At 47.0% G+C, this 26,744-nt stretch overlaps 1 protein-coding gene across 3 annotated transcripts in view; it reads right to left on the bottom strand.

The window, feature by feature from the left end:
- The window catches only part of OS9 (OS9 endoplasmic reticulum lectin), a 596,790-nt gene that overhangs the window by 72,128 nt on the left and 497,918 nt on the right, over positions 1-26,744 (bottom strand). For all 3 annotated transcript variants that reach the window (XM_069653613.1, XM_069653616.1, XM_069653615.1), the window contains one exon: positions 5,472-5,584. In XM_069653613.1, coding sequence (XP_069509714.1) covers positions 5,472-5,584 — 113 coding nt within the window. The remainder of the gene's footprint in view (positions 1-5,471; positions 5,585-26,744) is intronic.

Genomic DNA, 26,744 nt, shown 5'->3' with positions numbered 1-26,744 from the left:
ACGTGAATCCCCCCCTTTCCTGAGATACTCTGCCACCACCACCATTAGCTTGGTGAAGACCCTCAGGGCATAGGTCAATCCGAACGGCAGGAGCCGAAACTGAAAGTGCGAGTCTCCAATTGCGAACCTCAGGTACTGCTTGTGCTTGGGATGAATCGGCACATAAAAGTACGCATTCTTGAGGTCGAGAGACAACAACAAGTCCTGAAGTTGAAGGGCCAGGAGGACTTGAGAGAGAGTAACCATCTTGAACTTGTCCTTCCTGAGGAGCTTGTTCAAACCATGCAAGTCCATGATGGGTCTCAATCCCCCACCCCCCCCCATCTTTTTTCGGAATCAACAAATATGGGGAATACCATCCCTTGTTCCTCTCCGCTACATGCACCAGTTCTATGGCGCCTTTCTCCAGCAGGGATTTGATTTCCTGTGCAAGGAGCGGATCCAGACTCTTCAAAGAGATTCCCTGGTGGATTGTCGTGAGACATCTGCCGGAAAGGAAGACAGTAGCCGTGGGCTATGATCTCCAGAACCCACACATCTGAAGTAATGGCACGCCATTCCACAAGATGCTGCGCCAGCCTTCCCCCAACCAGCGAACCATGGGACATGGCCTCATGACTAAGCTGAAGCGGCTACGGCAGTGCCTGAGGGCAAAGAGGCAACTGCTCAAGCAGCATTTGCACCTCAAGTAACCTATTTTCCACCTCTGGTACTCCTACGTTGGCCCCTTTGACTGGCCGCTCCACTCGATCTACCAAAAGACGGGTAGCATCGAAAGGAACCTCCCCTCCATTGCTGTCCCCTAGGACGAAAAAGGTGGAGGTTGGCGGACTGCAGTGCTCAGGACTTTGCTGCAGCCTTTGGGGTCTGCAACCTCTCAAGGCTCTCGTCAGCCTTGCTGCCAAAAAGATGTACACCATCAAAGGGCATGTTCAGAAGCCGGGCTTGTACGTCAGGAGCAAACCCCGACTTCCGCAACCACGCAAATCTGCGCATCACGGTGCTCGCCGCCATGGACCGGCTGACACAGTCTGCCATGTCCAGACTCGACTGAACGGATTCACACATGGCAACCTTGCCGTCCTGAACGAGGGAAGAAAACCATCCCCTTCCTCCCCTTCGGGAATATGTTCAGCCGCTAAAAACACACAATTCCACAGGTACACACAGAGTTGGCTGCCTGTAAAGCCATACCCCCTGAAGAAAACACTTTCTTCACCCAGCCATCAAAACGTTTGTTGTCCCTATCAGGAGGGATGGTAGGGTACGACGCCTGCTTTGCCAGGGCTGTAGCCGCCTGCACCACCAAACTCTCCAGAGTGGGGTGTGTCGTCAAGAAGCAGGGGTCGCTACTGGCTGGACAGTATTTTTTCAGCAATGACTTGCTCACTGCCGAGAGACTCTCCAGAGCAGTCCAAGCCGCCGCCACCCTTCTCTGTAAAGCCATATGAAATGGCAGCACCGGGTGAGTGGGTGGACCATGGTCAAGGATATCTGTCAGGTCATCCTGCAGAAAATCCACTGGTGGCGCAGACCACCCCAAATACTCCGCCACCCTCGGCATGAGACGCCGGTATGAAGACTCGGCATGCGTGCCAAGCTCAGGCCTACCAAACTCAACCTCCGGAGAGGTATCCAGACCACTGGCGTTGTGCAAAGGCTGACGCAGGTCTTCCAACTGGCTATGACCAGACAAGAGTTCGTCAGGAACATCATCAGGAACCAAACCTTCATCAGACCCTTCATCCACCTCACAGATGTAATCCAGAGGCTGGAATAAATCCCTGGATGAAGGCACAGAAAAAGGTTCAAATACAGGCTTCACTGACTTCTTCAGAGCCTTCCTCAGAGTTTCCACCGATGCACGGGGTACCTCCGGTAAAGCCTCCACAAAAGGCGTCGAGAGCTTCGACGGAATCGGCGTCGACGTCTAGTGTGGCACCGATGGCTTTGACAAAGGCCTCGAGGACGGTGCCCCAAGCGTGTCCTTCGACGGCCTCGGCGCCAATGCCATCGACGACTTCCTCGGAGGCGGAGCCTCGAGAGTGTCCTTCGACGGACATGGCGCTGATGGTGTTGATGTCTTCTTAGAAGACCTCACAGGTTCTGCCGGTCTCGAGGGCGTCGAGGACCAGGACCTGGAGCGGGCATGGCTAGAGCGATCCACTTTGTCCGATCCGGACCTCGAAGGCTCCCGATGATCGTGCTGACCGCCCGAGCCCGAAGGCGGCAAACAGTGGCCCTAGCACGTTCCCTACCGACTTCTTTCAAAGGCGCGGTCGGAACGGAGCCCTGCGGTTGGAAAATCATCATCTCTATACGAAATGCATCCCATTCCACAGGAGAGGAATGCTTGTTGGGACAAGCAACCCGCCGTCTGGTGGAGTCCTCGGACGAGGACGGGGCGACCGGTGACGGCGCTTCCGCAAGTGCCTCAAAGAGGCAGAGGAATGACGGGACCCATTCCAGGACCGAGACCCCCTGGACTTACGCCGACGTCTCGAAGAGTCGCCCCTCGAATCGTCAGTCAAAAGCCCAGCGGATTTTGACTTTCGGGGTTTGGAAACCCTACCTACAGTCCGCTTCTTCTTCCGCTCCCACAAGGCCTTTGACGTTAACGGCTGGCAATCGTCACAGTCATCGGTGGCGTGGTCCTCGTCGAGGCACCAGAGGCAGATGTCGTGCGGGTCCGTAAGTGACATCATGGAACCGCAGTCCCGACACTTCTTGAATCCCAACCGCGGGGTAGAAGACGACGAAGACAAGATATCTTTTTCACAAAACACCAAGTTCGAAGAACCGATAGAAGTAACAGAAGAACTGAGGTGCGCCGAGATCTCCGAAGCGAACACGTTGGCGGAAAAAACGGAACTGAGGCTACGGGCGTTGTGCGTCCTACTTATAACATCCGGTGACGTCGGCTTGACGGAGGCCCTCGAGGACAGTGTATCGACGTCATCGACGCAGGAGCCGAAAATTTTCCGAAGCAGCACAGCTGTGGTGATTACCTGTCATAGATGTGGAATACGTCGGAGGAACCAATCTCTTCGAAGAAGTTAAAGAAAAGCAATAATGGTTTGAATTGTGAAGTGCTGAAAGGAAAGGCCCTGAGAAGAAAGGTGTCTTTGAAACTGGAAGTAAAGAGAAACCTTAGGGAAGGGAGCAGAGCAAGTCCCACAAGCTATGTGAACACTCTGAGGGGAGAGAAAAGAGCTCTTGAAAACGTGGTGGTTCCTTTTGAAATTGGATGTTGAATGCAAAGAACCCAGGAAAGGAGGTTGTCTGAAGAAAACCTTTTGTTGGATTTTGAACTGCGGTGTTGAACGTTGACCACTTTTGAATACTTTAAGATGACAAGGCATATTACCCTTTGCATCTTATAGTTGTTTTAGAGTGTGAGGGCCAGAATAGGTTTACGGACAAAGGACTTTGAACATCTTGACATTGACAGACTCATTAGCTTTTGGTAGAGATAGGGACATTCCTCCTAGACTAGGGGTAGTGAGGCATTTTCCAACCCTTTCCCATTTAAATAAAAGTTTGTAGCCACAAATGTCTCCTCTGTGTCCGTGTCTCATTCCTGGCTCCTCTCATATGGTGTCAGAAACGGGATCGGGCTCGGTGGATACAAACTGGGGAACCCTTAAGTTTGAGAAACTCAGCAACCGAGCAATTGATTCATCTGTAGTCACAGAAAAATCCATCAGGTTTGACCTTTGTAGCAGTAGGGTGGAAAGGATACCACCTGGGGAAAAGAATGTTAATGCTCACTGACTTGGTTCTCGTGCCTCCTCCTGGTACCCATGTTAGGCTCACCTCTAAATCCGGTCTGGCTTGGCGATATGGCCCAAATGTACTAGCTGGTGTCATAGACCCCGATTATAGGGGCGATGTAAAAATATTGCACCAAACAACGTGAAGGAGGCCTACCCAAGTTAGGGATGGGGGAAATTTGCTCAGGGAATTTTAGAAAGAGCTTTTTTCCACAAGCTGGAACAAGTAAATGTAGTATTGGATGCCCAAAGAGTAGGAAAAGGTTTTGGGGAGGGAGGTGACGATTCCCCATGGAGATCAACCTGTAAACCCTAAAACTCTGGATGAAGAAGTAGAAGTTATACCCTACATAGCTTTTGGCTCAAAGGAATGACCCCTTTTGACAGAAGCTTACCAACACAAGTTCAGAAGAGGGACTGCTAAAAAGTGGACCATATTTCTTCTTAAAACATGGGCTCCTCTACAGAGGTGATTATCAACACCAGGTCAGAAATTATGGTACCGAAGAGCCATAAGAAGATAGTACTTGAAATTGCTCATTTAACTACTGGAAATTAGGTTTCAAAATGTGCCATTTCAATCCATTGTTTCAAAGAGTTCTAGAGAGGGTGCCATGCAAACCACCTTATTGAAGTGGGATTGCGTTTTTATTTTAAATTTCATCAGTCTGGGCTACATATTTATCCCACCAGTTTTGAGAGTTCACCAGCAACCATCGACTTAATAAAAATCGTCCCATTCTGCCCCACTTCTTGTACTCACAAAAGATTGTGCCTTACGGTGGAACCATTAGTCTCCAGCTATACACTCCAGAAGCCCCAGAAATTAACAGAAAGACCCTTTAATCGACATTCATTATAATGGCCGTCACCGATCCCCAAACTCATTCTCCATCTCAGACACACTCACCCACCCCATAAAACTGCCTCCCTCTCCATCCCTGGGTCATCACAGACCCTATGCCTCTATCCAACAAGACCAGAGGCCAGACGCCCTCAAAACACCTTGGAGCCACTTGGGTATACATTCACAAATAACGCACCCATGTCCCCCAAAATAGTCACCCTAAAAAAGACTACCTCAGACTATTCCCTCTCTTTTGTATTTGTGCATATTTTGGTGTGGATTCCCTAATAAGGTGCTTCCCAGGATGGAAGGGATAACATTTTAGCTTATCAGGGGTACTGGGTCCTTTCTCACTACTGTTTACAGTCGACATTTGACCCATTAACTTACTCGCTATTACTTTGAGGTTTTCGGTTAAAACATGGCAACACATGACACCAAGGACGAACTCCAGACCCAACAAAATACAAAGATGATTGCTAGCATCTTTGAGAGTTGGTGGCCTTTTACCAGTTAACTTTGCCTTCACATTATTACCAGCCTTTTACTCAAATCATTGCAAATTGAAAATAGTCAATTTGTCTACTCCCCATGCCAGTCTGTGCCTTGATTCTGAAAGGGAACCAAATAAATTGATATTTTCTACTGTACACTAGAATGGACACTGATCTCTCATAACTTTGGTGTTATTCAATTGTCCAATAATCCTACAACTAAAAACGATCTTCCACTGTTAGCCCAAAATAAGCAAATATAACCCCACATATTAGCAAAACTTGAGCCTATTGTTGCTGGCATGACAAGCTGCAAACAAATTGAAATCTAGGTGAGGGATTTCAGCCCCTACTTACCAATATATTTAAAAAAATGTCTTTCAGGTTTTTGGTGTCCTCCTCTGACAGCCAGTGCGTGTCATCGTCATCATTGAAGGCCCCGGTCGTTAGAATCTTGATTTCAATTTTCCCTGCAAACCAGGAAAAAAAGAATTTAAGCTGTTAGGGTAAGCTGTGATGACAAGCTGTTGTCAGCTGCCAATTAGAACAAAGATCAGCAATTACCTGCCTCAGAAAGCAAAAAAGGTTTGCGACAGAGCAGTCTAGCAAAGAGGGGAGGTGGGAAATCACATGTTTAATCTGTAGATTTGGTTAAGCATATTCTAGTGTGTCAATAGAAAGGATGGTCTCTGCACAGAAGCACAAAGTTGGGATTTTGATGTTCACAAATCAAAATGTAAAGAGACCCTATTAATATGGAAATGCATAGTGATTGGCCACTTAAAAATATGCTGCTTCTAACAGAAGGAATTAAGCAAGATATTAGCATGGGGATTCAAAGACGTATGGCAATGTGCTACTGGTTAGGGCATTTAAGAGCATTGCCGCGCTGCTCAACGACACATAGCGGGATGGATTCCTTCCCCAACATCAGTTTATTTGGGATGAGCTCCTGGAAGAGAGCAGCAAAAAGATAGAAGACAGAAAAAAAACACACTGGGAATATTGGGCTCAAGTACCGTGGGTGTACACACTCCTGGTTGTGGCATGTTACTGTTTGCACCACCTGGTAGGGTTCTGCTCCTATGCATTACAGAGGGCTCACCCCCCCTCTGTAGATTCCTATTCATCCAAGAACACTGCTGCACAGTATGCACTCAAAGGACTTGTGTTTTTACCAAAAACACTGAACATTAAGGTCAACTATTGCAAATGACACATTCCTACTACTCAAGAGGTTGTGTTGATATTTATCACATGACAATGCAGGCGCCTAGAATCCACCAAGACCTGTCTAATTGCACATGGTTAGTGAGGAATAGTCGAATTGATGGAGTGATTCAAAGTTTGGAACTTTATAGCATGAACATCAAACAGTTGAACGCAGATAAGCAAGATTGTGTGTATTTCTTTTATCACAACCTCCCAATTCGTTACACTATATAGTGCAGGGGTCTGCAACTTGCGACCCTTCATAGGTTTTGGAGTGAGATTCCCATGCTCCCTCAAAATTGATGTCGCAAGCTAGTGTTTATGGGGGTTGTAGTCCAAAACATCTGAAGAGTTAAAGGTTGCAGACCTCTGAAATAGTGCTAAGAAAGAGCACATCAATAAGGAATAGAGATATGTATGGCATTTGAGCTCGTACCATATATACGTAAAAAACCTACCCGGTATAATCAAAGTTAAAAACTTTAAGCCATTTAAAAAATGAAATAAACACCACAGATGTAGGTAAGTAGTTCACCATGAACCTCAAGGAGGGATTTAATAGTGTTAAGCTCAAACATACACAAAGTTCAGATATGCACCATGATGTACCCACAAAGCCACATGAAAAAAAGGGATGGCTTTAAGGAATGTCACATATTTCCATACCTAAATATCACTTGAGATGTTGAGAAGTGTATGATGACCCCATTCCTCGATGAGGCATATGAAAACAATTGTACACCAGGATTTTGTGCCACCGCATAATGAAAGGTAGCCTGTGAAAATGCCTCTGATGAACACAAAGGTCAAAAACTGTGGCAGTTGCAGTTGAGAACACATTGGGGGTATTCACATCCAACAACTCAGGCTGATTTTGGTCATACAAGCACTTGGGCAAAGTTGTATCTGGGATTAAATGGGGGATGCTCTTGCCCGATTAAAATTCACTCCAATTCATACCAGTGACTTAGCTTGTTTTCCCTCCAAGTCTGTAACCATCCCTCCACAGCGGGAGACTTCTGTATTGACCTATTCAGCACATTGACAGTAAACCAAAAACGGAGGCCTTTAGGGCTCTAAGAATGGAAACACATTTTTAAAAACCTGTGCCTTAAGTACAAGAACAGTCAACAAGTTGGTGGTTAGGGGAGGTGGATGCATAAACTAGAGATGGCAGGGAGCACAACCAATTGATCAATTTAAAGTACCCTATTTGCCATTTTATCAAGTAGTATGGGGGGGCATGTCACAGTGCCTGCTCCTCCCAGGTGTAGGTGGCATTTTTATTTTAAAGCAGTCTTGAAGGTCTGGCCAACAGTTCTACTCTTGATCTCAGGGGTAGGGATTCCAGAGTTCATGGCTGTGCAGCTACATGGTGGCAATGAAACGGTCATTAACCAAGGTCTAGTGTAAGAAACTTAATATGCCGAATATTTCTCCTTATGAAGCACTATGCCGGGAAGATGTGTGTGTCTTGATACAGCTGCGATGACCCTCCCAAAAAGAGAACCTCAACAAGGTGACAATAAAATCCCTGGCTATGGCCATAATGCAACAAATTGCTTTCCCCTGCATGCAAGCTCATGAGGGGAAAGCAGTCAGGACGGTCCTTTCAATATCTTGATTTTCAGGGGATGTTGGAGACATTAATGACTAATCATCCACGAAAAATGAGGAGACAACCACTACATCCCTTGGCCAAGGGAACTCAGTACAACCCCAGCCCCATCGTCAACTGTAAAAAACCTGGTGGTCCGGATGGACAACAAACTTACTACAGAGCCACAAGTAAACGCTCTAATCAAGAAAGGCTTCTTTCTCCTGCGAGCGGCAAAAAGGATCCTACAGTTCCTATCATTCGCCAACAAAACACTTACCATCATCGCTCTCATCAAGTCCAGAATAGATTACGGCAACAGCCCATACCTGGGTATGCCTGAACAACTTCTAAAAAAAAACTACAATGCATACAAAATGCGGCGGCCAGACAGCTCCTCAAACTACCCAGAAGAGAACATCACACCTGCGCTAAAAACACTACATTGGCTACCAATAAAACAACAAATCAAATTCAAATCAATGTGCATCACACACAGAGCAATCCACAACCAAGGCGCAGAGTTCCTGAGAGACAAATTACGCCTACATCACCCAACAAGAAAGCTCATATCAAGCAACGACATCCACCTGGAACAGAAACCCTACAACAAAAGAAAACTCGGAGGATCTTCTTTCTCTCATCTCGCACCAAAAACCTGGAACGACTTACCAAAGAACATACGTAACACAAGAAACCATCTACTATTCCGGAAACTGCTCAAATCCTGGCTCTTCACTGCATAACCAGAAGAACGCCCACAGGGGCACATACATAGCTGAAACAATGAGTGAAGATACCGATCTGTAGAAATCAAGACCCGGACCAGGGTTGGGTTGCTGAAATTATACTTTATTCTTGTGATTTTAAACTAAAGAAAATATAGTCCACGAACCCCTTGAGAGTTACTCCACTCTTAGGCAGCCTTCCAGGGACGTGACTTAAACCCTCCTAAGTCTCCTTGGTGTCCGGATAGGCCCACCAGTTGTTCCTTCTCTCCTCGTCCTCCTCGTATGACTAGGAAAATCAAGAACAAACGCTGGATTAGTTCCCGGGCTTTTATGTGATGTGAGTGACTTGCTTCCCCCCCAATGGAAACCTCCCCTGTCAATCTGGCTTCCCATTGGCTGGTATAGCCATGTCCCGCCTCCTTTAAAGGCTGCCGTTGTTTCCCAAAGTGCCTGATTCTGCTGCCTGCCAGGAGAGTCCCGCTCCCAGGCAACTCCATCCCGTGAGTCCCTCCCCCCTTTGGAAGTCTCTCCCTCCCACCATGTGGGCTCATGCCCGCGGCCGCTCCAGAGCGGACCGCCCCGCCGAGCAAGCCGTCTCTCCCTCCTCTCCCTTCCTGGCGGTGAGAGACGCTCGGCGGGCCGTGTGGGCCGGCTCTCGGCGAGCACTCGTGCTCCCCGCGGGCTCGCCGCCACTAACCCGGATCCCGGGCTGCAAGCCCCGGCGTCCTCCCTGGCGGGTTCAGGTAAGGCTGGGTGGGAGGGGGCCTCGTTTTTTGTCTCGCGGCCCGTTGCCGCGATCCTGTAGAGTCCCGGGGAGGACGGGTGGGATGGGGCTGCGCTTTCTGTCTCGCGGCCCGTTGCCGTGATCCCGCGGAGTCCCGCTTCCCCTCCCGGCACCCCCTCCACTCCTGGTCCCACCTCACACGATCCCAGATACCACCAAGCAATCAACTACAAACAGAATTTAAGGAAAACATTCTACGACATACCAAACTACAAACAGCGATAGCTATGATAGGATGACACTAAAGACTGAATACATATTCGGCCCAAGAAGGAAGGACAAGGACGAGTCATCAATAGCACTGTGGCCCCCGAATTACAACCTAGATTCAACAGACCACCGTCAAAATAGATAGCAAGGGAATAGAGGGCGGCCAATCCGAAGCACCAACACCAGAGCAGGGACTATACATACCCAATCCCATTATTCTAACTTCAAAGACAATACAGCCGTAACGCGCCGCACCATCACCTACAACAGTTAGATGATTACGAATGGGAAGTAGCTACTAAGCCTACCCATAGGAATGTTAATTAAATAGAACAAGATCTGCTAGAACCAGAACATACAACCCACTAACCTAACTTCAAATCTCTGCATACCTAATTCACCGAAAATCCACACACCCATCTCTCGTCACAGCAAACCACACGCACTTCACCACACCGCAACAACCAACACAAACCGCACCAACAGCACACAAGGTCTCGCTCCAGTCCGATACTCACACCAAAGCTCAGCGCACTGTGGAAACCAAACTGATTTCACCAACAGCACACCACTTCTCTCACTCCCCTACTCCCTCTTCACCAGATTAACCTAACCCACCCGCCTTCTTGTTTACAGATCCGCCTGAGCGCCTGGGTACCAACTCAGTTGGTGATGGTGTACGATATAAATACCTTTAACATTAAACCCTACCTGAGTGAGACCAACGCCCTCCTCTAAACCTAGGACTGAGCAAGTGATAAATCCAGGTATTTGCAGAAAACTAGCCAGTCAGTCTAATCCAGTTGCAATTGATAATGTTGGGCTCTTAAATGTCAATAGTGCACACTATGTAAAGAATCCCCTGCCAATGCAGAACAGCAGCTTTGTGCTGTAGCTAGTCAGGCTCATCCTATTCCAAACATCAAAGCTTGGGATCTTTAACCATTAAGTAGCCATGCAAGCTACAGACACCTGGTGTGGTGCATGCGCATCTTGTGAAACACAGTGGAAGCTGTTTAATCAGAGAAGTCCCCTAACAGAGGCGTACACTTCTGTTTTGTGGAGTTAGAGCAGTGACTAACTGCACATGCTCTGTGTTGTGAAATGCTGCTGAGGCACCCAGTGAGGTCATGGACCTCAGTCAGGAAACTGGGGCATAGACCCTAATGTATACTCAGGAGGTCCTTTACCTTTGGACTCCTGAGGGCAGGAGGTTAACAGTTTGCCCGCAGACACTGCTTTGGCTCTCATTCAACTGCGTGGGGGAGTCTGGACCGTACATTTCTGATTCGGAAGACACATGGATATAATTCAGCGCTCGGTCAAAAGCAGTGTGCCATCTTCCGGACTCATAACCAGACTGCCTGTGTCCATTGAGGCATGGGACCAACACTGGAGTCCGGCCAAATCTGCATCTGCCCACTCAGGGTCCACTGAGAAACTCAATGCAGAGCAAATCTGTGGAAGAAACCAACTTGTCATACTTGGAAAATCTGTGCTTGCCCAGCTTCATCAATTCCTCACATCTGTGAGTAGACTGGGAGCTTGCTTAAACATTTTCTTTTAGAAATGGCAACCAAGTATACATATAACAGTATTGTATAGAGAAATCCAAAACCTTTGAATCAAGGGATAAGTATAACAGAACGAAAAGACACACAGAACAAAACATGAAAAGGAGAGACGGAACATATACAAAAGGGGCGAGGGAGATGCAAAATCATACATGGTAAGACCATGACAAAAATATTAATGGGGGCTTGTGTTAGATAAAACAACAATCTTGTTGTAGGTTAAAAATACTTTTGAAGGTATTCCACACGCAATTCCAAAATGGTTTAACATGTTGACATTCCACAAACATATGTTTGAAAAGAGCCCTGAGCACGTAGGCAGCCCCAGCATCTGTCGTTATGCGCTAGTCTACATTTGAAGAGTGAAACAGGAATAATATAAGCGCTGTGATAAAAAAGTAGGGGTTTAGAGCAAGCTGGCTGATGTGGTAACCTTGGATATATTCTTCCACGTTAAAGGCCAATGTAGTTGGTTATCTAGTAGTGTACAGTCTTGCTGCCAATCAATATGGAGATCTTCCGAAGTTTGAGAAGTGGTTCTTTCAGACAGGACTTTGTAAAACATGGAGGCGGTAATGTCAGGGTTTAGCATATGTAGCAATCTCTGCGCATTAGGAATGTTGGAATTGCATATTAAAACATCATAGTTTTCCACAATTGCATAGGTAATAGTCAAATATTGCTGTATAAAGAAGACTGGAACATCAAAGTTACTGGCAAATTCATTAAAGGTGATCGGAGCACCTTGTAAAAAAAGCTGATTGATATACGTAATGCCCCGAGACAGTCATGGTTTCCAACAAGTAGATTTTCCATTAACTCTTATGAATGGATTAAACCAAATGTAAGGAGAGATGAACCGGGAGGATTTTAAAACAGAGGGGAACATATATGTTCTAAGAAAATAGGCACTTAGGCAGATACAAGTATGTTTTGTGAATCTATTTTTCCCCTTGATGAGGTAAAAACCTGCAAGGTTATAGGGGAGACCATAGCTCTCTCTAGGAGTACTCAATTAGGTACGTTGATTGAGTCTTTGTGGGTAAACCATTGCTGCGTCTGCCTCAAAACAAAAGCCATATAGTATTTTTTTAAATATGGAAATCCTACTCCACCATGGGCATGAGTTTTTTTTTTAGCTTGCCAAGAGATTCTATGCCTCTTTTTCCCCCCATAAGAATTTAGCCAAACAGGAACCTATAGATTTGAAAAGGAAAAGGGAAAACGGAGTTGGCAACATATAAAGAACAATGGGGGGACATCATTTTAATAGATTCCAAATGGCCCCACCAGGAAAGATACAGGGGGATCAAAAGGGTGTTGAATCTTTGATTCTTCTTAGTAGGGCTTCAGTATTTTGTTTGATGATATCTTTACTGGATGCAGATACATGGATGCCCAAATATTTAAAGCCTTTCAGACACCATTTCATACCTACAGTTTGAGTGTGATCTTTATTGCAATATATATTGAGGGGTAGAACTTCTCATTTGTCAGTGTTCAACTTAAAGCCAGAAGCTAGTGAGAATTTTTAGATAATATCTAATAAGTGTTGAACACTTATATCTGATTTTTTAAGAGCAGTAATACATCACCTGCATATGCCACAGTTTTGACCTGTATATCCCCCAATTGCTTACACATCTTTACAGACCTCAAACTGGACAAGCTACAGATGGTGGCTTTATTCAACTTAGGCCTTCAAACTCGGGTACTTGGCACCCATGGACCTAAACCGCTAGCCAGTAGGGTACGACTTAGGGCCTAATTGTTTTGGGCAAGTAAATGGCCTGAAGGCTGTAACACATGCAGAGACTAGTACTCTGCGTGTTTATCTCACTCTGACCATTTTGGAGGAATTTCCGATGGAGTCGGAAATCACCTCTGCGTTAAAACTCCACTCGTTGCAGCCCCTCTGCCCCCATCAGATTTTGATGTAAGTGGAGAGCATGAAATCTCTATGGAGTATTTTTTTTATTTATTTTTTTAACACCTGTGAAAAAAGCTCTTTCCATAGGGATCGTGTGCAAAGACAGCTGCCATGTTTGTACATCCATTTTACGCCTTGGTTGGCAAACCAAACCAGAGAGCACCCATATTCCTGTTCCATTTCCATCCCCGGCAGAAAACGAAACCCAGTATAACATGCTGTAGACGTGGATACGGTCTCCCACACTAGATTTACCAGGACATTTTAAATGAGGCCATTAGCAGTTCCACCTAGTGTCCCAATGGAAATGAGTGTTTGTGAGGGCTCCAAAACCTGCATCCATTTTACCTTGCACAATGATACGCCAGAGGTCTCGGTTATCTGTTAGACTGGTCAAACCCTCTTCAACTGACCAACGTCCTGGGATAGTCACTGGAGTGGCTGGTGGGTTTACAGAGTTCTACCATATGTTATCAGGGTTTTCGAATTGTAAAGTGAAAGTGCCCATATAGTATTCATTGATGGATTGAATTCTGGGTGGCGTGTCTGATGAGGTTCAGTTAATTTCAGTCAATTTGCTTAAATACTAAGAATAATTTCTAAACAGATACTAACTAGGTACTGTGGGAACCTCGAAATACTCTACCATTGCTTGCATAAACGCTGATTCATGAGGAATGAAGATTAACAAAGAAGGTATTTTCCCTAGGTGCAGTAAGGGCACACTGGCTACGTTCATCTGAATATATATGTATACTGGTAAAAAGTACTTGTTCTCCGAACGGGTTTTGTGGACAGACATGACAACACTCAATTGTTGAAAATCGATGATCCCTTAGGTCATGGTTACGATTCGCTTACTGTGCTTTGCACTCTGAAGCAAACTGCACTGAGAATCGGTGTGTGTGGCTGGCTGACATACCCCGCAGCAGCGGTTGGGAAGATTCGAGAGTTGGTGTGTTGCTGCATACTGGGACCTAATGTACTCTCTCCTCACCTGTTGCCTCACCCTGGCATGGTGCAGTTTGGTCCGGTGTGGTCTCAGGAACTGTGCATTCTAGGACCGGTCCTTCTATGACCACAATGAGGTTTTGCCAATTTGTGGCAACAGTCTCATGTGTGAAGCTTCTGAAATCCAGGGAAAGGGGTGAGGTGTCCAAATGTTATGTAGCCAGTAATGTCCGGAGGGTCCTAGCTGGTAACTATGCAAAATCGGATGAAATGGTTTGGAATTGTATAAGGAACAATGCTTTGACAAGCCACAAACCCAGCCCCACATATTTTCACTTTTATAAATATAGATTTATGCAAAAATAAACATCTTATAGTGTTAACATTGAGTAGCTAGCTTTCTCTGTCAACTTCAATGGGACCCCAACATATCTGCAGATAGTTTGCATGGTCCTGGACTGACACTACTCCCTGCCTTAAATCACTCATTTTGGGTGTGTTGGTAAGTCCTTGTGACTACCACTGCAGGGGACCCATGTCCCCCATTTAAAAACTTTTTGAGTAGCAGTACTACATACCTTATTGTTTCCCCTTTATTTTCTTATTATTGTATTTGTTACACTTACTAGTAAAAACTGGAACGCTCTTAGCAGCGATACCTCAACCACTGTTTTGGGTGCACCGACGCAGCACCATATATTTTTACAGCGAGATAGCCATTTAACAACGATATTAGTTCAAAATAGCTAAACCTTGAGCTGTATGCCGTGCTTTTGTTCTGCCCCTTCTGTTGGCCATCTTCCTCCAAGCCAGGTTCGGAAAGGTTACTACCTGTGGGACTTACAGAAGCTAACCTGAGCAACAGGGATGTCACGACCAAAGTTTAACTTAACCACTCCCTTGATAGTAGCAAAGCTGCACAGTCAGGCTGGACTAAGTATGGAGGGGTACTGTTGGGAAGTACATTTAACACTTACAAAGATGTTAGATAAAAGACTACACATTTAAGTACAAACACTATCTAAATTCAATACACCATTTGTGGCTTTTGTCTGCTTAGAATTACATGGGTCATCATCCGTCATGAGGAATATTACATTTTGTTTTTTTCAGATTTGAAAAGGGGGCGTTGACAGGGGTGTTCCCGTCACATTATCCCTATTCCATGTGTACAGGTAACCACAATAGCCCATGTGTTGACATCCTCAGATTGTTTTTCCGAAATGAGTGCATAAGGTGTGCATATTGTAGCACTATGCCTTCGCGCAAATAGGGGAATGTGGGTGCATGCGATTCCAAGCGCATCAAGCCACAGAAACATTGTGCAAGAAATGTTGATCTTCCGAGGCTTTTCAATCTGCTTAGATTCCCATGGTTTGCATACACTATTAGGCAGTACCTGATGCTGGTGGATGAGCGGACAGTTGCAAATCAATGGCTAAAGACTGCTTGTCCCACTTGTGGATCTGTTTTTGCTGGACTGTCTACACGAGAATGCTGCGTGAAAGTGTATACTGAGCCCCATGTTGCTGCTTTACAAATCGCTCCAAGTGGTATTTTAGCAACGAAAGCGAGCGTTGCTCCTGCACTGAGTGTAGTGTGTGCTTTTGGGCAAACAGAAGCTATTTGATAGTGTGTAATATAGCTGTATGAACAATTCATCTAGCAATGCTTTACTTTGCTATAGGATCTCCTCCTCTTCCTCTTGCCACTGAAACAAAGAGCAAATCTGTTTTTCTGTTCATTCATTCTACTACGGTAATGCCCAACCGGCACATTGTCAAATGTGTGCATTGCTCTTTTACGCCTGTTTTGAAGGGAAGGCTGGCAATTCAATTGACGTGAAATTTGTATTTGTAGATATATTTTGGGGAGAACCTATGAAGTGTTCTTAAAACTATTTGTGTATAGAGACAAATGGCTTTGAGAGCGATAATGTCTGATATTTTTGAGTACACCAGACCACAAATCGCTTCCATTTATTCAAGTAACAAGTGCTGATGTTAGGCTTTCTTGACTCCATTAAAATCCGAAAACATTACGTAGGAAGAAGTAAATGACCAAATTCTATGGCCTCGATGTCCAGCTACCAAACTGGTTATCTGAGGATTCAGATGGGTTACATACAGCTGTTGTGATCGCAAATTGCAGTATGATAAAAAAAGATTGATTGGTGGGCATAGGACCATGTTGATCAGGCAGGAGTACAACATACAAATGTTATGATGAGTATCATTGTTAGGGGTAATTTGTGTACTACCTTATGCTGCAGTGGTGCCGGTGGAAAAACATATGCAAATATCCCAGACCAACTCATCCATAGTGCAGAGCCTGTTCAGGGTACCTGAATGCAAAGCTGGAAGATTTTGAGTTTTCCACTTTTGCAAACAGGCATCTGTTGGATTACCCCATTGTGAAAAAATCTGTTTAAGTGTAGTGGTGTGGAGTTCCCACTAATGTTGTTTTATCAGGACTGTGCGTAAACTGTCAGCAAGACAATTGCGTTCCCCCTGGAACATATTGTGCTTGTATGTGAATGTTTCTTTTGAGACACCATTGCTAAATGTGTTGCACGAAAAGCAACAATGCTATTGAGTGTGTTCTACCTTGCTTGTTGATATAGAACTTGGTTGCGTTATTATCTGCGCTGATGAGAATGCTCTTCCCCCGCCTCAGAAGGTTTTGAAAAGAGAGCACATTGTAATTTTGATAGCTAGTAGCTTCAACAAGTTTGTGCGGCTTTGGCTTGCTAAGGTGATAATTTGCCCTGGGCAGTGAAGTCTTCGACATGTGCCCCAGCCTGTCATGGGTCAACAAGAAGGAACAAGATACTTAACTACAACTCTTGTTCTCCAACATGGGTCTTACATGGATTCACATGCTATGAATATTCCCTGTGGACATGCTGGGAATCCGTCTTTGAAATAAAGCAGTTTAGCTTTAAGCAAAAAAACTGCATTTTTACTTGTAGAACCTATTCCTGTCACTTTGGGTCATACTGCCCCAACCAATGACATTCCTCGTCCTTCGCTCCGTACCTGGTGGCCATCTTCAGATTTGGTTGTGCACGTCAAGTGGAAGTAGGAACCAAGACGAGCCATAGAGGGTAAGGAAGAAGGGTTTGCATGTGAATCCATGTAAGACCCCATGCTGGAGAACAAGAGTTGCAGTTAAGTAACTTGTTCCTTCTCCAGCATGGGGTCTTACATGGATTCACATGCTATGAATACGATTACACAGCAGTATGCTTACAGAACCCTGGGAGGTGCCAAGGCTCAACAGAAGCAATACAGGTACCCCTGGAACAGACTCGCCTCATGCAAACACCTAGTGAAGCACCACTTCTTCGACACGAGACAAATCCCTTCCGACATGCAGAATCTCGTGAAGGTGTGAGTAGACCTCCATGAAGCAGCCCTGCAGATATCCTGTAGGGGAACACCAGAGAGGAAGGAACGCCATTGTAGATGCGATTGCTTTGGTGGACTGGGCCCTCGGTCTGCCTGGCAACAGCCTGTTGGCCAGCTGATGACAATGCATGATGCAGCAGGAGAGCCATCTGGTGATGGATGCTTTAGATAGGGCCTTCCCATGTCCCACAGGTCCAAAGTTTATGAAAAGCTGAGAATTCTTTGAAACACCCTTTGTGCCTGCAACATAGAATTTTAAGGCACGCACCAAGTCCAGCAAATGCAAAGATCTTTCAGCAGGCCAAGAAGGGTTTGCAAAGAAAACTGGCAGTCTGACGGCATAAAGGAAGAATGAGTCCTTAGTACTCGCGGCCAGGTGTACCTTGATGCATGGGAAAGGCCAGCCTTGGCAAGCGAGAGCAAGTATGGAAGAGGCTGTGGCACCGTAACGCACCATGGAGAAATCTTCTTTGACTGGTACCACACTGTAAAACGCATCCACTTGCGTTTGAAAAAGGCAAGTGTAGATGGAGCCCTGGCCTTAGCCACAAGATGTGAAGGCAAATGGACCACCACCTTGTGCTTTCATGGACGCTTGATTGAGGACTGCCTTATTCCTTAAACTGGAGGTCTGCTTCCACATGGCGTCCAGGAACCCCCGAAGAGGTCTCATGTGGAACCTGCAATGAGGGACCAAATGGATGCAGAAAGACATCATCCCCAACAGGGATTTGATGGACTGGATACCTTTCCTATGATGGTACGTATCCTTTCCTCTGATGGGGCCGCAAGGCATGAGACTGTTGAGTCAGGCCCCCAGGTACAGTGCATGTTGGGACAGGACCATGGTGGATTTGGGCTAGTTTATGGAGAATCCCAGAGAAGTCTGGATCATATCTGCTGTATGCTGTGCAGCCTGGGCTTGAGTACGAGACCAGACCAGCCAATAATTCAGATAGGGGTAGACATACACTGCGACGAAGGAATGCTGCCACTGGGGCTATGCAGATGGTGAACACCCTTGGGGGCTGATAAAAGGCCAAATGGCAATGCCTTAAAACTGGTAAGGTCTTCCTTGGACGACGAACCTTAGGAGCCTCTGATGTTTTGGGTGTATGCGGATGTGGAAATATGCATCTTCCAAATCCAGCATCTCCAAGAAATCTCCCTCTTCCAGTTGGCTGAGCACGTGCTGTAACATGACAACCAGAATTTCTGTGACTTTAGTAATTTGTTGAGACGGAGCAAGTCCATGATGGACCTCCACCGGCCTGACTTCTTGCAAAGCAGAACATATCTGGAGTATACACCGAGGCACAGAGTGAAAGGTTCTAAACCCCCTTTTAGCAGCATGGCCTCACCTTCTTTGACTGGCTGGGCTCCATGCTGCTCTCATCTTATCACCGGAGGAATGCAGGGGGCACTGGTCTTGCAACTCGAGAGAGTGTCCTAGCTCGATGACGTCTAGCGCCCATCCATGGAGATGCTGCACCACCTCGACAAACTGCGATAGCTGCCTCCCACTGGGGTACTGAAGTGAGGTTTCGGCACCCGAGCCAGCCAGGCTTCCTTCAGCGTCTGCGTCCTGGTGGCCTGTGGCGATAATGCTGGGTACCTCCCATATAGGCCTGGGAATGGCCTTTATACAGCTCCTGTGCAGTGGAGCAAGAGGGCTGGCAGTAGGAAGAGCTGAGCAGCTTGAAAGTTCAGACCACCTTTCGTTTCTGGGCGTGAAAAGACCGCTTTCTTTGTGCAGCGTGCACAGAGTGCGTGCAGTGCCTGTGTGCGTTTAATGGTGAGAAGAGATTTGTCCACTGCATTGCCGAAAAGGTTATTCCTGTCGAAAGGCATGTCAATCACCTTGGCTTGGACGTCCTGCCTGAAGTTTGTGTGCCCTGAGCAAAAGTTGACTGAGTTGCCCACCTGCCGGTAACCGGAGTCGGCAATGTCCAGGGCGACTGTGATTGCATGGTCAGATGCCACTTCCCCCCCCTCATGAAAGATGGCCATGGCCTCCACTTTTGTGTACTCTGGCAGGAATTCGAGAATGGGTCCCAACTTGTACAAAAGTTCTGTCATAGCGTGCAAGGATGGCTAGGGTGTTGGCAGCCTTAAAAGTAAACGCAGCAGAAGTATTTATGTGCTTTCCAGCCGCATACAGCTTCCTTCCCTCTGGGTCAGGTGGGACTGAGCAAGAGGATGATGGTTTAGATGACCTTTGTCCTCGTAGCAATCGAGACTACAGAGTCTGGCGTTGGAGGTCTCAGGCATTTAGGAGCTGTATCCAGAACCCTATATTTCGTCTCCAGCCTCTCCTTTTTAGTTGGTGCGGAAAAAGGTTTTTGCATCACCACCAGCCCCCTCCTCCAAGACGTTGTCAGGGCTGGGCACGTTGCTAGTGCTGTGTGGTATGGTATGGTGAAGGGGTTGACCTTAAGTGTGGGTCCACAACACAGTACTCCAGGTGAGTTCTCCATCCTTTTTCAGGAAAAAAGCTCAGGGACGGAGAATTGCCCAAAGACTACACTTCCCAGCAGGCCGTGAGACACATGGGCCTGCCGTTAAGGAAAACGCCATGCCTGATCTTCTGCGCATGCGTGAGCCATGCCCGCAAGACACCGCTTGCAATTCCAGATCTCGGAAGGAGAAGACGTGTTTCATTGAGCTCTGGCAGTCACGCCTTCTCGGGGCACAAGTTCACACCTGATCACCACAGGCCCCATGCCCACAAGCAAACGTGTTCCGAACAGGGGCACAGACTAATACGCATGAGACTTGCATGCATTTGATGAATACTCGCATGCTTTGATTTGGGCAATACGTCAACGCTCAAGGTAAAGGCAACCTCATGCAACGTGATCACTGAGATATGATCGAGTGATCCCACATAAGCAGACAAATTCCACACATGTAAAGAGAACAGTAAACGCTTCCGCTGCGCATACTCACAATTGTTTTGGTATTTTTCCAGCGGAGTTACAGAATTTTCAGAACATTGCCAAACCGCACAAATTCGCCCAGAGACACCGTGGGAAACGAAACCCACAGCCAAGTGCATTTTCTTTGTTTAATCTCAACGTGAGATACGAAATACATTGTGAATCCAGTACTAGTAAGCATGTTTATGTGATGTGCAGATAGCTCATGATGGGGAACTTTGTATGGTGTTAATGCAGGGTGCACAGTGTGTTCATAGAAGCTGGTTGAGCTCCATGCAAAAGCTCTGTGTAGACAGCACGCTTAGGGGCAGTTGCCTCCAGTGCATTGGTTAAGAAGCTCCAGTAAAAGGCTTCCTAACAGTATTGGAGCAAATAGAGAGAATGTGGTGTGCATGAGTGAAAGAGCGAAGTAGAAACACAACACCAAGCAGCAGCAGGAGCCGAGGAGCATGTTACCCTAAATCCCCTTACCTATCCACTACCATTTCCTAACCCTCTTTCTGGTTATCCTGAAACCCTCTACCGATCCAACCAACGGACCCGAACCCTCTTTCCGCGGCAGGTTGTGGTGGCCTGTGGTTAGTACTGTTCCTAGGTGCCAAGACCCAACGGGGAGGTAGGTTTTTGTGCTGCCTCTGCGCTAGTTCAGAATGTGCTACTGCCCTGACACACGTCCTCCAGAAACGGGACTGGGAACACAGTCTTTCTAGGGGATCTACGATGCTGGAAAAGGAATAACTCCTTTTCTCTTTTCCTCGGGACCAGGTTGAAAAGCTTGGTCGCCCAGGAAATCATCCACGGGAAAGACTTACAGGTTTGTAATGTGTTTTCTGAGGTTTATGGATCTGCTAAGATTCGCATGCTTTGCAGAGACTAGCAGGCAGTACCAGAAGAAAGTGGTGGGTTGATGGAAGGAACTGAGAGAAACAAAATGTTTTAGCACTGCGTGTCCCACCTGCGAGTCCTTCTTGGCATGGGTGTCAAAACCATGTTGTGTGAAAGTGTGCACTGAACTCCAAGTGGCAGCCTTGCAGAGAGTTGCTAGCGGCACATTAGCAAAGAATGCTAGTGTGCCCCTGCAGCACACGTGGACTGTGCTTTACCTTTAAAAGCAGTGTCTTGTTCGACAAGGGGCAACAGTGATGGATTCAGACAAGTGCTTGCGAAATTACACTAGATCTTCCCAATTGCCCGCTGCTTGCGACCACTGTTTCGCTAAACAATCTTGCATCGGACGCATACGAAGCCTTGCATGTGGCACAATGAAGATGTACTATGCCATTGTAGAAGAGGAGCCAAGTACCCCCACCTCAACTACCTCACCCATATTGCCTATATGTTGGGAGCCCGGATGTGAAAAACGCGCGGTAGCAGTGAAAATACTGATACCTAGGCGAATCCTGGAGGCAAGGTTCCCATTGAGAAAACCATACCTGGATACAAGGAAATATGATAATAGTTTAAATGAAATTCCGGAAGAAGCAGAGCAAAGAGGAATGGTGACATCACACAGAGCTGACGTACATGGAAAGGATGCAGAGACCAAAGAATGCAGATATTCTATAAGGCATCAAGAAAGTATTGAGGATAAGTGACATCTTGGCATCAAGGTGTAGAAACGTATGCCACAGAACTGGTAGAGATATCAAGTTAGTTTACACGAGTACAGATGCAAAGGAAACACGAGTAGACGAAGTAATCCCGAGGCTAGCTTTATAGAAAAGAACAAGTTACTCTCTTACCTGAAAACGTTTTCGATGGGATGGTCCGACGACGTATATCTATGACATATCTCTATGACATATCTATGACAGTAATCACTACAGCTGTGCTGCTTCGGAAAATCTTTGTGTCCTGCGTCGATGACGTCGATACGCTGACCGAGGGCCTCCGTCGAGCCGATGTCACCGGATGTTATAAGGACGCACAATGCCCGTAGCCTCAGTTGTAGTTTTTTCCCAGAACGTGTGGCACCAGTCATCCGCCAGTAGGACCACAGAAAGCCTTGCGGAAACGTAAGCTGCAATCGCATAAGAAATTCTGTAGCGGGAAGGCAGGGAGGGAGCGATATGGAATACGTTGTCGGACCATTCCATCGAAAGAACGTTACCAGGTAAGAGAGTAACTTGTTCTTCGAGGGGATTGGTCATCCGAGGTATTCCATATCTATGACAGACTCCCAAAGCAGTACCAACGTAAGGAGGTGGGAAAAGAATTTAGAATATACAAATTTAGAATACCCAATCAAATTGCAGAGTAAAGGACCGCCTTGCCAAAGGCCAGATCCTGCCCATGGATAGAATCTAGGGATTAGTGACGTATAAAAGTATGGACTGAAGCCCAAGTAGCTGCTTCACAGATGTTACGAATAGGAACATCCCTCTGCAGGGCAGTAGAGGCAGCCATACCCCTAGTCGAATGGGCCCGTAAGCCTACTGGAGAGTCCTTACCCGACAAGCGGTAACATTCAGAAATTGGCAAGATAATCCATCTAGACAAAGTCTGCTTAGTCACAGCTTGTCCCAAATGCCTTCCAGCGTAACCAATAAAGAGCTTTCACGCATGTCCACTCTGACCCGGGACATGCGTGAAATGTAGAAACTTAAAGCTCTCCTAGGATCTAACCTATGGAGCCTCTCCTCGTCCTTACCAGGATGCAGAGGAGGATAAAATGCTGGAAGAACAACCTTCTGGCTTAAATGAAATTCCGACACCACCTTCGGAAGAAAGGAAGGACGAACTCCAAGGACAACCCTGTCCTTATGAAACACAGTGAAGGGTGGCTTAACTGAAAGTGCCTGTAACTCACTCACTCTGTGAGCGGAAGTGACCGCCACTAAAAATCCAGTTTTAAGGGTTAACAGTCTCAAAGAACAAGAATGTAAAGGCTCAAATGGAGCACCCCGAGGACCAAAGGGCTGATGACTTCACTGTTTGGCTGTGGCGAGTGTCTCGATCAGGAAGAGAGGAGAAGTAGAGACTGAGGTGCGTGTGCCTGAACCTTTAATAACTGACCAAGTCACCTGACGCAGGTCACCTGGTACAAAAGGCCGCCTCTGCCGCCCTTGCAGCGCTAAGCCCTGAGGACCAAAGGGCTGAGGACTTCACTGTTTGGCTGTGGCGAGTATCTCTATCAGGAAGAGAGGAGAAGTAGAGACTGAGGTGCGTGTGCCTGAACCTTTAATAACTGACCAAGTCACCTGACCCAAGTCACTTGGTACAAAAGGCCACCTCTGCCGCTTTTGCGGCGCTACGCCCTGAGGACCAAAGGGCTGAGGACTTCACTGTTTAGCTGTTTGGCAAGTGGCGCAAGGCGTTTGCCCTGCCGCGCTCCGCAAATGATGGATCCAGCCAATCTCATTTCAAGGACCAGAGCCCAAGTAAAGCGCATGGCCAATTTAGAGGATCTCCCTGCAAAACAAGCGCAACAACAACAGGTGAGCCAATATTTTTCATGCGGGTCAGAGACTGAAAATACAGAAATATCCGGAGATCCAACAGTGGTGACGGTAGAAGATGTTTTTGAACCTTCAAGATCAGAGGAGTGCTCCTCTCCTACTTGTGATGCATTAGTGCCTCCTGTTCATCCAGAAACACCCCGTTCCACTGCCCCGTTGCTCCCCCCCACATTCTCCCAATAGCACTCAGCCAGCTGAGGACATGATTCAGTCTCCAACGACAAGCTCAACAAGTACGACAAGTATAATTAACAAGGCTGCGAACAACATTAATCACGACTTACCGGCTGGCGAGGCCTCGTCATGTGGGGGCGAGGGGGCAGTGTTGGTGGCTGCGGTGCCGAGTTACAGGGAGGCTGCTGTGGAGCGGGCACGGGAAACTGCAATACTGACCACGGCCGCTACTGATGACACTGGGGGGCTGGGTCAGGATGTAAGTGCGGCGTCTGTGAGCGAGTACAGCGTCGCCTCAGAAGCCTCTGAAGCCTCCGAAGCTGTGCAGTGCCAGTTGGACTTGGCTGAGGCGCGTCTAATCAGCCGATCGCTTGCCCACTCTGAGTCGGCGTGGCGGCTGAAAGCTGCGTCTCGTGGAAAATGCCACGTTGGATCTGAAGACAACTTAGAAGTAAGTGCAATCCTTGATTCTCCTAGGGCCGGAAACTCGCACTTGAACGGAATGTTAAGTGTTGATCAACGCGAGGCTTCTGCCTCCATACAGAAAACCCCCACCCCTACCCTTGATGCAAATTTAATGTATCTTCATCTTACAGCATCCATTTCTAACACAGCATTACAAAGTGAATGCGAGCAGAGGGATGTAGTGGAAGGCACATCCTATATTGACAAAAGAAATTCTTTGGAGGTGGTGTCTTCTGTATTACAAAATCTGATCAACCTAAACAAATCCCGCTCATGTAAACGGATAGCCGTATCTACCCCAGTTCAGGACTTGATACATGTTACGCTCACCTGACTCCCACGGAGGCGCAGATCTGGTTTGGAGTGTTGTTGCTTCTTCTATGGTGAAGCGCAGGACCCGGAAGATGGACTGGACCGGACCTTCGAATCTGGCTTGTCTGGCTCGCAGGAATATCTTTCTGTATGTGAAAAGGGAGTATTAACAATCTGCGGGAGAAAGTATAAGCCTCCCGCTCCCTTCTCACCCCTCTACGAAACCCTCCTGCGACCCCCACGTGAAGTCTCACCTTAGGGTTTGAAAGGTTGAGCTCTCCATCCTGCTTCTCATGCAGGGGCGCGTTGTATCTAGTTACTTCACTGGGATTTTGATTGTAGAGGGTTCAAGTTTTGTTTTCCCGGTATAGTACCATAAGGATTCTGTTAATGAGTATGATTCCGCAATAATAATTGTTCGTTGTCTCTTTTTCAGGTGCGGAAACTATTCCGAGAAGAGCTGTGGAACCGAAGAATGAGACTCTGGTGAGCTTGATGAGAGTTCTCTCAGTGTCCTTGTATCAATGCGCTCACTAACGCTGATGTCTTTTTTCCTCATAGGGGCCGGGGTCCGGAAATGCCTGGATGCGGCACCGACCCGAAACGAAGCTCAATCCAGAAGAAATCAGGTAAGTCTTTAATGGGCGTTTGGGTAATGTCTTTTCATGCGCCCACTAACGCTGATGTCTTTTTTTCCCCATAGGGGCAGGGGTCCGGAAATGCCTGGATGCGGCACCGACCCGAAACAAAGATCAATCCAGAAGAAATCAGGTAAGTCTTTAATGGGCGTTGGGTAACTTCTTTTCATGCACCCACTAACGCTGATGTCTCTTTTTCCCCTTAGGGGCCAGGGTCCGGAAATGCCAGGATGCGGCACCGACCCGAAATGAAGTTGGAATAACCCAACAGGTAAGCTTTGTAATGGAAATTAAGGTTTCCTTGTTTTCTTTCCCCTCTCACCTTTATTCTTGTTTTTTTCTCCCTAGGCGCGGTGATGTGTCTGAGAGTCCAGATGTCGCCATAGAACGTGGTGGCACCTTGTACAGGTGAGCGAGATGCGGCGCTGCAGCGATCGATGCGATGTGCTTTTAAATGGATGTCTTCCTTTTCAGGACCGTCGGCGAGATGTCTCCGGAATGTGGATTTAGCAGGTAAGGACTCTTCTTTACCCTTTTCTCTTCTCTTCTCTCTTTGCAGGTGTTCCAGGATGCTGGCAGGAGTGGCAGAAGACAGAATGCAGGAGCAAACACGGTGAGCGTCCAGCTGCTAGATGCAGAACAACGCGAAGCGTGAGTTGCTGCTTGGGCGTGGCTTAAATAGCCTTCAAAGTAGTTCCAGGTATGTATCCTTCCTCTCAGGTATGTATTCCTCCCCTGACCACACCCGTGTGGTTAAGTAGTTCCAAAGATAAAGTAGTCCCATTCAGGCCTCAGAAGGCCTGGATGTTGTAGCATGGTCTGCATCAGGTAAGTTAACACTAAGCACCTTTAACACAAAGTCCCCTTTTATGAGCCTGGCGCCTATGGCGCCAGGACTGTGGCCCGATATGAGCCTGCCGCCAAAGGCGCCAGGACTGAGTCCAAAGAGCCCCTACTTGAGGCTGTTGTGACTTCCCTTGGAGACATGATGTCTGCCTCTGGGGTAGCTGGGTCTCGTCTGGCACCTTGGAGGTAGGCATCATGACAGTACCCCCTCCCAAGGCCCCTCCCAAGGTCGTCCTTTCCAGGGGTTTCGGCTTGCTTGGGAATTTCCGGTGGAATCTTTGCACTAATCGCGGGGGCGTGTACATGGTCACTTGGTTCCCAAGATCTTTCCTGAGGTCCGTACCCCTTCCAATCAACTAGATAGAAGAGTTTTGATTTTAACATTTTGGAATCCAATAT

Source organism: Ambystoma mexicanum, chromosome 3q (genome assembly GCF_040938575.1).
Source record: "Ambystoma mexicanum isolate Mex_15411 chromosome 3q, UKY_AmexF1_1, whole genome shotgun sequence".
Classification (NCBI taxonomy): domain Eukaryota; kingdom Metazoa; phylum Chordata; class Amphibia; order Caudata; family Ambystomatidae; genus Ambystoma; species Ambystoma mexicanum.
This window is presented reverse-complemented; position numbering and strand designations above follow the sequence as displayed.